Source organism: Pinus tabuliformis, chromosome 9, assembly GCF_031772625.1.
Source record: "Pinus tabuliformis cultivar Carrire ecotype Pingquan chromosome 9, CPIR1, whole genome shotgun sequence".
NCBI classification, from domain to species: Eukaryota; Viridiplantae; Streptophyta; class Pinopsida; order Pinales; family Pinaceae; genus Pinus; species Pinus tabuliformis.
Window position 1 is genome coordinate 1,631,863,334 of NC_142307.1, and position 13,421 is coordinate 1,631,876,754.

At 30.4% G+C, this 13,421-nt stretch overlaps 1 protein-coding gene across 1 annotated transcript; it reads right to left on the minus strand.

The window, feature by feature from the left end:
• Positions 1 to 11,813: 11,813 nt before the first annotated feature.
• LOC149155083 (dirigent protein 11-like) lies at positions 11,814 to 12,552 on the minus strand. The gene has a single exon (XM_089441427.1). The coding sequence runs from the start codon at positions 12,519 to 12,521 to the stop codon at positions 11,997 to 11,999; it is 525 nt and encodes a 174-aa protein (XP_089297553.1). The 5' UTR covers positions 12,522 to 12,552; the 3' UTR covers positions 11,814 to 11,996.
• Between the last annotated feature and the right edge of the window lie 869 nt (positions 12,553 to 13,421).

Sequence of the window (13,421 nt, forward strand, 5' to 3'; positions counted from 1 at the left end):
TTTTTAGTACTATTAAATTTTATTATGTCCTACCTCATTTTATGGTTAGAATTGTAACAAAAATATGCATTGTGCTATGGAATTAATATTAACATGTAGTATTGATGTTTTTTCCAGAACGCCATAGGTAATGACCTCGAAGGTGATGATACAGAGTATGTTGAGCTTACATAAGATATCAAAGATGATGACGATGAGGATGGTGATGGCATTGGTGATGATCATGTGGATGACATAATCAGGATGATGATCATGGAAATGATCATGAGGATGATCTTGACTATGATTTTCGTGGTGCTAGCTAGCCATGCATTATTTTTTATATTTAGTTGGGATGGCTTAATATGGTAATCATACATTTCAATTTTATTTGATTAAAATAATGACAATGATACTATAAATACTATCTTGTTACCTTATGAATATGTTGATAATTGTTTACATTTTTTTATGAAGAATTATCATGTATGAGATTCCTATTTGTTTATTTATGATTGTGAACTTACTTTAGAATAAGGATATTTATGAAACATTTCAATTTGGTAATCATACATTGAATTTTAGTTGATTTAATTAAATATGATGATGATTTTATCATTATTATCTATTTAGTTTATGTATATATTAAAAATTATCAACATTATTTTGATGGAGAATTATTATGTATGATGATATTACTATATTTGGATGGATGTTGTGAATTTACCTTAAAATAATGATATTCATGAAAGATTTTGATATGATAATCACACATTTGAATCTTAGTTGATTTGATTAAAGATGATGAGGATATTATTAGTATTATCATGTTACTTTATATATGTGTTGAAAATTGTTAATGTTTTTTTTTATGTAGAATCATTATGTATGATGATATTATTATTTTTTGATGTAATGTTGTGAATTTACCTTGGAATAATGATATCTACGATAGGTGTTGGTTTAGTGTGTGTGTGTGTGTGTGTGTGTATATATATATATATATATATATAATGAAAATTTTTAATGACTTTTTGACGTAGAATTGTTATATATGATGATACTACTTTTTTTTTAATAAATTTTGTCAATTACCCTTAAATTTGTTTACAAACATTACATTATCAATTTGAATTGTGATATTTTCTTAAATGATATTAGAAAATGTAATATATTTCACTATGTAATTGAAATTAGTAAAATGAACCCATAAAGGGGGTCATAAATGAAAATAAAAGTACACTCTAAACAAGAAGCTAAAAGTGGATGTAACCATGGATGCAAAATTGAGAGTAGAATTGGATGTTAAACTAGCCATCAAAACAAGATGCAAAAAATGACATAAAAATGGTTTTAAAGCTGAATTAAAAAAGGGTGCAACAATAGACAAAAATAAGGGAACAAAATAGGGCATACAAAAGGATACCAAATTGGGAACAAACAAGGACGCAAAAATGGATACCAAAATGAGGATGCAAAGAATGATGCAAAATTAGGATGAAAAATTGGTCGCAGAAAATGATGTAAGAAAAGAAAAAAAACAAGATGCAAAATGGGACTAAAAAATGGTGAAACCAAGGATGCCATATTGGATGCCAAAAATGATTTATAACTAGATGCAAATTCAAACTCAAACCTAGGTGCAAAATGAGAAGAAAATGTGGACACAATATGTGACAGAAAAAAGATGCAAATTTGGATGCCAAAAAAGATGCAAAATTAGACACAAAAAATATGTAAAATTGGACATAAAAAATGGTGCAAACAAAAGTAGAAAAAATGGTGAAAAAATGGGCATAAATATGGCTCAAGTTTGGATGAAAATCAAGATGCAACATTGGATGCAAAATGAGGTGTAAAAATGATGCAAATATTGATGCAAAAGTAGACAAAAAAGGGGCTCAAAATTGAATGTAACATTACACACAAAATGGGATACAAAGGTGGATGCAACACATGGCTCAACATAGGATGCAAAATTGGATGCAATTAATGGTGTTAAAAATGATTCTAAATTGGATGCGACAAATGATGCAAAATTAGATGCAAAAAATGGTGCAAAATAAGATTCAAAAAAGGGAGACAAATCAATCGCAAACGTGGATGTAAAAATGGCACAAAAATGGATGCAAAATTTGGTGCTAAATCAGATTCAACATATGGTGCAAAATTGGATGTAAAAAATGGTGCAAAAAAAGGCACAAAATTTGGCGCAAAAATAGATGTAAAAATAGGTACAAAATTAGAAGCAAAAAATGGCATAAGACTAGACACAAAAACTGGCAAAAACTACATGCAAAAAAAGGCACTAAATCGGATACCAAAGATGGTGTAAAACTCGATGCAAATTCCAACACAAAACTAGAAGGAAAGAATGGCACAAAACGGGAAGCGAAAAGCAATGCAAAAGTAGATGCAAAAATTTTCACAAAACTAGAAGCAATGACTCCTGTCAAACCAAATGCAAATCTGGGTGCAAAATATGATGCAAAAAAGGATGAAAATTTTGGCATAAAAAAAGGATGAAAAATTTGGAACAAAAAAGGATGCTTTAAAAATTGTACAATAGAGTCAGATTTAGCACTAGCTTGCTCATCCCAATTAAAAAAAAAATTGCTCTAAAATCTGATGCTAAATTTGGTGGACATTGCATGTTTTGTTGTAGTGATTTGTTAAAATATTAAATTGAAGATTTTAAATTTCCCCACAATAAAAAATATAATTATGTAATTTGACCATAGAAAAATAAACATATAAATTTATATTTTATAATATTCTAATCATTATTATTATTTAATGATCAAATTTATTACATATATCCTTTATCGTTAACTATATAATATGCAAATAATTATTTAAGATGTCATAAATATTATTATATTATTATTTATACATTTAACAAGTATCGATACAGAATAAATAGAAATATAATATGCCAAATATTTTAGTAGTTTATATTGATTGATTATAAAAATAATATATATAATTATTTTATTATTAATTTAAATTTATTTTAATCTTGGATTTATGGAAAATGAAAATGGTGAATTTTTTTTTTTAAAATATCTTATTAAATATAAAAAAAAATATGATAGCATTAATGAAATAAATAAATTAATTAATTTTATAACATTACTATTCAAATTGTCTAGTTATAATGATTTAAAAAAAAAAAAAAAAACTGGAATTAACTGTTTGATCATTTTTTTAAACTATTAGTAATTCATTATAAAATTGTTTAATTGATATAATTGAGGTTTGATCACTCAGATTGGGTTTTAAGATCTTGGACTTCTAACTTAGCCACTGAATAAAGTTTCTAGGTGAGACTACAAAGTAATACATGTGGCTTGTTGAGGATATGTTTTACCTCAAACCACTATATGCAACCTTTAAAAAGATAAAAACTCTTAAGATGATTTTTTTTAGAGTATAAGTATTGTAAAAAGGTTTCCACCTAGAGATATATAATTACTCTTTTAACTCAATAAATGTGAGATAATTAATATATATACCCTTTCATGATATTCCAACGTGTCCATGATAGATCAGAACATCTCCTATTGTGTTGGCGTTCCCTTGTTGCGACCAACAATTGCACGTCCACCAACTCCCATGCTTCTCGTCCTTCCACTCCACCCCCATGAGCTTGGGCCTTGCCTATGTCCTGTACCCCTACTACTTCTACCTACTCCACGACTGTGTTTTGCCAAGACCATGCACCCTCTTCTGCTCATAAGGTCGATTACGAAACTTCTCCCGCCACCAACTCCACGTCCCCCATTAGCTTTGCCTTGCATAATTTAGACAACGTGACTACTGCAAAGAACATTTACTCCCAAACCACCACCTCGGGCACCAACCATCTTTGATGACCCATGGTTCAAACGAGACAATCGCGACTTCACCAATACATGACAGCACAAGGATGCGAGAACTGACTTCATCCAAGACGCTTAGTTGAGAACCAAAGTCCTAAAATGAACCCAAATCGACAACAACATCCACCGAGACAACTATTAAACCACACCACCAACAACTGCATACTCTACCAGCCAGCCAATCACCACCAGGGACCCTGCACTCCACGTCAAATCTTGATATGCAACATGACCTAGCCCTTTTGGTCGCCACCATCTGAGTTCACCACAAAAATACTACAGACCCTGGCTAAAAATTCAAAACTACCCCTTGATAGAAGGCTCCAAAGGAAATCTTCCCTCCTAGACACTTGGAAAGGCAAAACACCCAAACTCTCAGAACCCAGAGTGAAGCCAAAACCACTATGCTTTCCCAAATGGAATTCTATGACCAACAACACCAAGAAGGAGAAACAAAAAACATCACTCACAGAGAACCAGAATAAGGCCTACTTCAGAGCCTCATGACGAGAAAAAACATGACCAACAGAAAGTCGGGTACCACTGGCCAAAATTCCAACCACTACACACAAAGAACTAATGTGGCACCACCTGAAATAACAACTGAACAAAATACCTAGGCCCAAGACTCTGAAACCAAACACCAGCCACCTCTCAAGCCAACAGATCCTCTGTACAAAAAATGAACAATAAGGTTTCACCTAAAATGACAAGGAAGGAGTTGTTACATTAATGATCACAAAGGAGGAGGAGCAATGGATGGTGGACCACCACCATACCCACGTGACCCAAAGAAACAAAACCACATACAAATTCGCATCCTGCTAAGAGGAAAATACCATCCAGAAGGTTGCATGATCAACACTATTTAACCACCTAGACACAAGCACCATGAATCCCTGAGATAGTCCTATTCCTTCTCACGTAGGCGAGGGTTGATGTTCCACACAATTAGAGACAGATACATTAATCGTATCATAATGGGAAGGTAGGTTGCTTTCCCTCCTCCACCCATGACAAATGTTGTGAATCATACATCGAATGTTAATGGATTACAACTATCTACCACCTCCTAAATTGAGGTATCTTATTATTAAAAAATAAAATAAAATATAAAATTTCTTTAATGTATATGTCATAATACATAAAAAAAATTGTAAGCTTGGCAAGACTACATCTTCATCATGTCCAATATATCAACCGTGATGGGGGCGGGGAATTAAACCAATGACTTCACATAACAGAGTGTCTTAATAGAGCACTCAATCACGGTCCATCCAAGACCCCATAGACTTCATAATACATAACTTTTATATATATATAAATAATTTTTTGAATGCCAAGGCATATACTTTACTGTATTTTATTTTTTCTAACATTCTTATATGTATGTGAGAGAATATTTTTAAAAGACAAAATAATTATTATTTTTTCACTTAAAATAAATATTTAAATAATTAAAAAAATATTAACATATCCAAAAGAGTGGGAACACCTCCATAGATGTTGAACAAAACATACGAAGTGCCCAAGGAAAAACATAAGGCTAGGAGTAAGTCACCTTCTCTATTGGAATATCACTACATTTGTTAAAATATTAAATTGGAGATTTTAAATTTCCCCACAATAAAAAAATATAATTATGTAATTTGAAAATAGAAAAATACACGTATAAATTTATATTTTATAATATTCTAATCATTATTTTTTAAAATGTGATATAAAATATTACTTAAATGATCAAATATATTACATAAATGTAATATGCCAAATATTTTAAGAGTTGATATTGATTTATTATAAAAATAATATATATAATTATTTTATTATTAATTTAAATTTATTTTAATTTTGCATTTATGGAAGATGAAAATGGTTAAATTTTTCAAAAATAAATATCTTATTAAATATAAAAAATATTATAGTATAAATCAAATAAATAAATAAATTGTTATTATAACATTATTATTCAAAATTACTTACCTATAATGATTTTTATTTTTAATTTCAAAAATAATTTTTAATTAGAATTAACTATTTGATTTTTTTTTTAACTATTAATAATTCATTATAAAATTGTTTAATTCATATAATTGAAGTTTACTCACCCAGATTGGATTTTAAGATCTTGGACTTCTAACTTAGCCAGTGAATAAAGTTTCTAGGTGAGACTACAAAGTAATACATGTGGCTTTCCAAGGATATGTTTTTCCTCAAACCACTATATGCAACCTTTAAAAGGATAAAATATCTTAAGGTGAAAGTTTATTTTAGAGTATAAATATTGGAAAAATGTTTCCACCTAGAGATATATAATTGCTCTTGGCACTTAATAGATATGGAAAAAATAATATTAATATATATATATATATATATATATATATATATATATATAGATATATATATATATATTCATGAGATTCTAGTGTCTCCATGATAGATTGGAACATATCTTGTTCTTTTGACACTCCCCTGTTGCAACCAACAACTACATGTCCACTAGAACCCATGCTTTTTGTCCTTCCACTTTGCCACTGTAAGCTCAAGCCTTACCCACAGCTTGTCCCTGCTCTTGCTACCTACTCCATGGCCTCCCTGTCCAGGGCCCTCAATCGAGCACCCTTTGCCTCCCACGGGGGTCGGCTACCGAACTTCTCTTGTCGTTAACTCCATGCCCCCCACAAGATTTTCCTCACATAACTTCAACAATGTGACTACTACAGACAACATTGACTCCCACACTGCCACCCTAAGCTCCAACCATGTTTTGTGATCTATGGTTGATACATAACGATTAAGGCTTCACCTTTACATTAGCATGTGAGGATTAGGGAATTGACTTCATCCTTGAAGCCCAGCTGAGAACTAGAGTCCCGAAACAAACCCAAATCAACACCAGCATCCACCTAGACAGTGCCTGAACAACGCCACCAACAACTACATACTCTACTAGCCATCCAACTGCTAGTAGGGACCCTACACTCTACATCATAGCCAGGATATGCAAAATGACCCATCCCCTCAAGTCGCCATTGTTCGAGTTCACCACGAAGCTACTAGCGACCCTGGCTAAAACTGTGAAAATACCCCTTTCCAGGAGGGTCTAAAGGAAAGTCACCATACTACACACTGGAAATGCCAAACACCCAGACTCCCAGAAGCCCAAGCGATGCGAGAGCCACTAAGATTCCACAAATGGACTTCTATGACCAATAACACCAAGAAAGAAAAAGTAGAAAAATTCACTCACAAAAGTCAAAATAAGGCCCTTCTTTAGATCCTCATGCTAAGTAAAATCACCACCAACAGAAATCTCGGAACCACTAACCTAAATGCTAACCACTACACACAAATAGGGAATGCACCACCATCTAAAATACCAACACAAGAATCTTCCCAGGCCCAAGACTCCTAAACACAATACCAAACACTTCTCTAACCAGCATACCCTTTGTTTAGAAAATGAAAAATAAGGTTTCACATAGAATGGCAAGGAGGGAGTTGTTACCTTAATGATCCCACAAGAGGAGGCTCCACGGATGGAGGATCGCTGCCATACCCACGCAACACAGATAAACATAACCACCTACCAATTCACATTCGACTGGGAGGAAAATACCATTCAAAATGTTGCATGATCATCATTATTCAACCACCTAGACATAATTGCCATGAATCCTCAAGACAATCCTATTCCTTCTCACGCAAGTGAGGGATGATGTTTCGCACGATCAGAGCGAGAGACAATAACCACAACATAATGGGAAGGTAGATTTCTTTCCCTCCTTCACCCATGTGAAATGTAGTGAGTCATATATCGGACATCATTAGATTACAGTTGTCCACCACCCCTAAATTGAGGTATCTTATTATTATTAAAAAAATGAAATATAAATTTTCTTTAATGTATATTTGATAATACATAACTTAAAACATCTATATATATATACATACTTTAGAAATACCAAGACGTCTACTCTATTATATTTTGTTTTTCTAAAAATTATTATAAAAAAAAACCAAAATATTTATCTTAATATATTTTTGAAAAATAAAATAATTATTATGGTTTTTCACATAAAATAAATATTTAAATAATTAAAAAAAAATATTAACATATCCAAAAGAGTGAGCGCACCACAATAAATAAATGTTGAAACAAACATACAAAGTGCCCAAGGAAAAATATAAGGCTAAGAGTAACACACCTTATTAATTAGAATATCACTACATTTGTTAAAATATTAAATTAGAGATTTTAAATTTCTACAAAGTAAAAAAATATAATTATGTAATTTCACAATAGAAAAATACACATAAAATTATATTTTCTAATTTTCTAATCATTATGACTTAGAATGTAATAAGAAATACTATTTAAATGACCAAATATATTAGATATATTCTTTATGGTTAGCCTTACAAAAAAAATTAGAATAGCGTCAATATTATTATATTATCATTTAGACTTTTAACAAGTATCGAATAAATACACATGTAATATGCCAATGATTTTAGCAGCTAATATTGATTTATTATAAAAATAATATGTATAATTATTTTATTATTAATTTAGATTTATTTATTGGAATATTATTATATTTGATAAAATATTAAATGGGACATTTTAAATTTCATCAAAGTCAAAAAAATTAGGTAATTTTATAATAGAAAAAAATACACATATAAATTTGTATTTATAATATTTTAATTATTATTTTTTTCGTATAAGTTTGGAAAGACTATATCTTCAGTTCCATATACCAAATTTCTCTCACTTAAAAAAATATAATTATGTAATTTTATAATAGAAAAATACACATAATTTATAATATTTTAATTGTTATTTTTTTTTGTAACCATGGAAGGAGTAGATCTTCATCATGTCCAATATATCACCTCTAGACGGGACGGGATCGATTGGCTGGGAATTGAACCCCTGACTTAACATCAACGAGTGCCTTAATAGAGCACCTCTCATCCTCTATCCGAGACCCAAATGGACAATATTCTAATCATTATTATTTAGAATGTGATAAAAATTATTATTTAAATGATCAAATATATTATATACATTTTTTATAGTATGCAAAGAGTTATTTAGAGTGTCATAAATATTGTTATATTATTATTTAAACTTTTAACAAGTATTTATACAAATGTAATATGCCAAAGATTTTAGTAGTTGATATCAATTTATTATAAAAATAACATATGTAAATATTTCATTATAAATTTAAATTTATTTTAATCTTGGATTTATGGAAAATGAAAATGGTTAAATTTTTCAAAAGGAAATATCTTATTAAATATAAAAATATGAGTAGAAATTAAATAAATTGTTATTAGAATATTATTATTCAAAATTATTTAACTAAAATGATTTTTCTTTATTTTATTTTATTTCGAAAACAATTTTTAACTGTAATTAATTATTTGATTAATTTTATTTTTTAACTGTTAGTAATTCTTTATAAAATTGTTTAGATGATATAATTGAGGTTTGATCACTCAAATTAGACTTTAGGATCTTGGACTTCTAACTTAGCTACTGAATAAAATCTGGGCAAAATTACAAAGTAATACATGTGGATTGTTGAGGATATATTTTTTCCTCAAACCACTATATGCAACCTTTAAAAGGATAAAATCTCGTAAGGTAATTTTTTTTAGAGTATAAATATTGGAAAAAAGTTTCCACCTAAAAATACATAAAAAATTTTGGCACTTAAGGATAATTAATATATATATCATTTTTGTCATGAGATTCCAATGTGTCTATGATAGATTGTAACATCTCATGTTGACATTCCTGTTACAATAGCTGCATGTCCACCAGTCCCATGCTTCCCATCCTACCACTCTGCCCTGTGAGCTTGAACCTCACCCATGACCTATGCCCCTGCTCCTACTACTTACCCTGCACCCTCTTCCATGTATAGGCCCAGCTACGAAACTTCTACCACGGTAGCCCCCATGAGCTTTGCCTCGTGTAATTAAAGCTCATGTAATTTCGACAGTGTGACTACTCCAAAAAAACGTGGACTTCCACACCGCCACCCAAGGTACTAGCTAGCTTTGGTGACCCCTAGTTTAGACGAAACTATTCTGTCTTTGCCATGAGCTAGGAGGATCAACCGACATTACCTAGTCGGGAAAGAGAGTCCTTGATACTTGATTGATGATAATTCACATTTACTAACTCTTTAATTTATGTGGTTACACTAGTAATTATTGATAATTTAATTAAATTTTTGAAAAATTTCTTCCAATATAATTAAATCAACCAACAATTTTTCTTATGTTAGATCTAAGACTTTTGTGATCCATAATGTAGATATAAGTTTTTTGGATTAATCACATCATTAGGATTTGGCCCACATTTCGAACCAACCAATTAATGTGCTTCATCTTCATGACAAAATGAGAAATCAATCAATAGGAATAAATAGCATGGATGCATCATTGCCTAGAGTTAACCATTAAAAACTAATTGTTACTAAAAATTAAATTAAATTTAAAATTAAAAATAATAATAATTATTTTTAAATATCTAAAATAAAATGATAAACATGTACAACCAACTACATAGTTAAATCATTTTCCCAAAAACAGTAAAACTATGATCCATACCCTTTGAGACAGAGCGAACTAGACAGAGTGAAGTGAACTGTGAACTAGTATGACTAAAGGGACCGAAAAGGCCAACTATAAACAATGGTATATTAAAATTTTAGATTATAAGAAACACAAGTTTATAGTTTAATATTCAGAAAAATGAATTATTAAATTTAAAAGGAAAAGAAAATAGTAAAAACTAAATAATAATGATGTGTAGAGAGAGTGGTTTTTTTTTAAGTAATTTTTTTAATAAATTTTTTAAAATTTAATATTAAATTGTTTAATTTGAAAAATTTAAATATTACAAAATTTTAAAAAATACAAAATTTATTTAAGCATTCAAAAATATATTTCAAACAATTAAAAAATTTGAAAATCTCAATTGTAATGGAAATTAAAATTGTATAACTAAATAATATTAAAAAAAAAAAAAAAAAAAAAAACCTTTTCCTCCATGCTAAGTTATATTTTTTAAAGCTCTGAAAAGAATTAACAAACTTTTACAACCACGTCAGGTAAAAAAAAAAAATAAACTACTATACCATAAACTGTCTGATAGAATGAATTAACCAATATAACTCCAGGGACTCAACGAGACCAACAAAGAGTGCTTTGAGTTCATTCTACTAAAGTTAGAACCAATACTAACGATAAAACCTTTGCTTCACATTGAAATTATAGATCCAGGTATTTACTAATTATGAACATGCCTTTTATTCATTTTTACACCTGAAACCAAAAACAATACACTGTGTGATACAATGAATTAACCAATATAACTCCAGGGACTGAACGAGACCAACAAAGAGTGCTTTGATTTCATTCTACTAAACATTATAACCAATACCGATGATAAAACCTTAGCTTCACATTAAAATTATAGATCCAGGTATTTACTAATTATAAATATGGTCTTTATTTTTTTTTTATTTGAAATTAAAAATAAATGAAACACAATACTGGTGGAATTATTTACAAATCGATTCCAAACATCAAAATTTTTTGAGGCTGGAGTTAGCGATGAGACTTGCATTCAAATAGGTATTTCTGTTCACTTCAAAGGTCATGTTTTATTCTTGTACTAGAAAGCAAAAGAAATGAATTATTTTGATAAATAAGTGCATTAAGTTATCTTTTTGAGGCCGGAGTTGGCCATGAGGCTTGCATTCAAATAAGTAACATTGTTCACCTCAAAGGTCATGTTTTATTCTAGCACTAGAAAGCAAAAGAAATGAATTATTTTGATAGATAAGTGCATTAAGTTAAAGATGACTCATAGGACACATTATTTTTCTGGTTCTTGGTCTTTTTCTTGCCAACTCTCTGGCAAAATAAAGAAATTATTTTAAAATCTATAAAACTAAAGATAACCTAAAAAACAGATTGCTTCTCTATCCACTCTTTTTTCCCTAAGATCTCACAATAACACTCCTAACTTATTTATTTATCGCTACTAAATAGGTTATCCCAAAGAAGGTACCTACTTACCGCAAGAAAAATAAAGCTTATAGAAAATTAATCAGTACGAAAGGTGGCGTTGATTTTGAGAATGGCATTTTGGCCGGAAGTGGATACTGTACTACCAACCGCATAGCCACGGGCAAATCTGAACTTGCCCGTTCCTCCAACGACAGCGTACTCTCTATGCGGCTGATCGAACCTGTCAGTCCCTTGTATCTCCAGGGTACTGCCGTTATACTCAGCATTCTGAAAGATGAGGGAGAAAACCATTAAAAAATCTAGCCCGGTAACAGGATTTGTATTCACGTACGTTCCTTGTGCGCGACCCAGAATATTTTCAGTGTCATATTCGGTGATTTGTGGTCGTTTGGTTACCATATCGCTGATAACCACGAGGGTCCCAAACTTGCTCGCTTCCGAGGAAGAGCCATTAACTCCCGCGACAGGGAAGGCTGTCTGGTCCTTGTTTCGATTCAAATGATCGTGCATGTAAAACGGCATATTTAAGACACCTTCCCCCGCGGCCGCCATGACAAGGGTGGCCGTGGCCAAGGTCGCAAACAAACACCTGGAAGCCATCTCACCTTACCAATATGAACTCAAAAGTGCAGGCTGGATGGATGTATGTGTGTGGGAAAGTATTGGACGAATAAATAGGGGCGAGGATCCGGGAAAGACTGTGTCCAATTGCCAAGCGATTTCCTGACCTGGTGGTTCAAGATACCTTCTTTTGTCGTCTATGTTGTACTAATTCATGATGAATATGTTCACACTTTTCTTTGATAAGTTCACAATTAAATTTTTAGTCACCAAATATGCTGTAATTTCGTCATATGCGGTTTCTAATTTCAACCATAGATGCCATGCTCAGGGGTTAATTTTAATTAAACGACAAAGTTTGATAAGTTTAATAATTAATTTCTACATTGCATATATAAAATTATTATGATTATGAATTAAGTTCATGAGATGCATTGATAAAATGAAGAGAGGTTATTTATTTAAATATAGTTAAATTGTTTTTTAATTTTATTCGTGGAAGGTTTTTATTTTATTTTAATTTAAGATGGATTACGATCTTTTCGTTTTTGTTAATTTTTTTAATTGAGGGTTTAGATAGATTCTGAAGGGAATATGCTCAATCTATGCTTAGTGTTAATGCTTCTCAACAATTCTAGTGTATTAAAGAGTTTGTTATATTGCATTGATTTTTAATAAGTTTGAAAAATTTACATGTTTAATTAGTTGTCCAAGTGACCTTATATAATTTCATGTAAAATAAATAGAAGTAAAAAAGACATGTAAGTAAAATGTTTATTTATTTTCAAAAATATTTTAACACGTGATTTAAATAAATTATTTGAAGATGGGTGTTAACTAATATATCTATATATTAAAAATACGTTAAAAGATTTTAAGATTTGTTTGGACTTACAAGTTTAAATTATGTAATCTCTATAGCATTAAAAAATACAATAT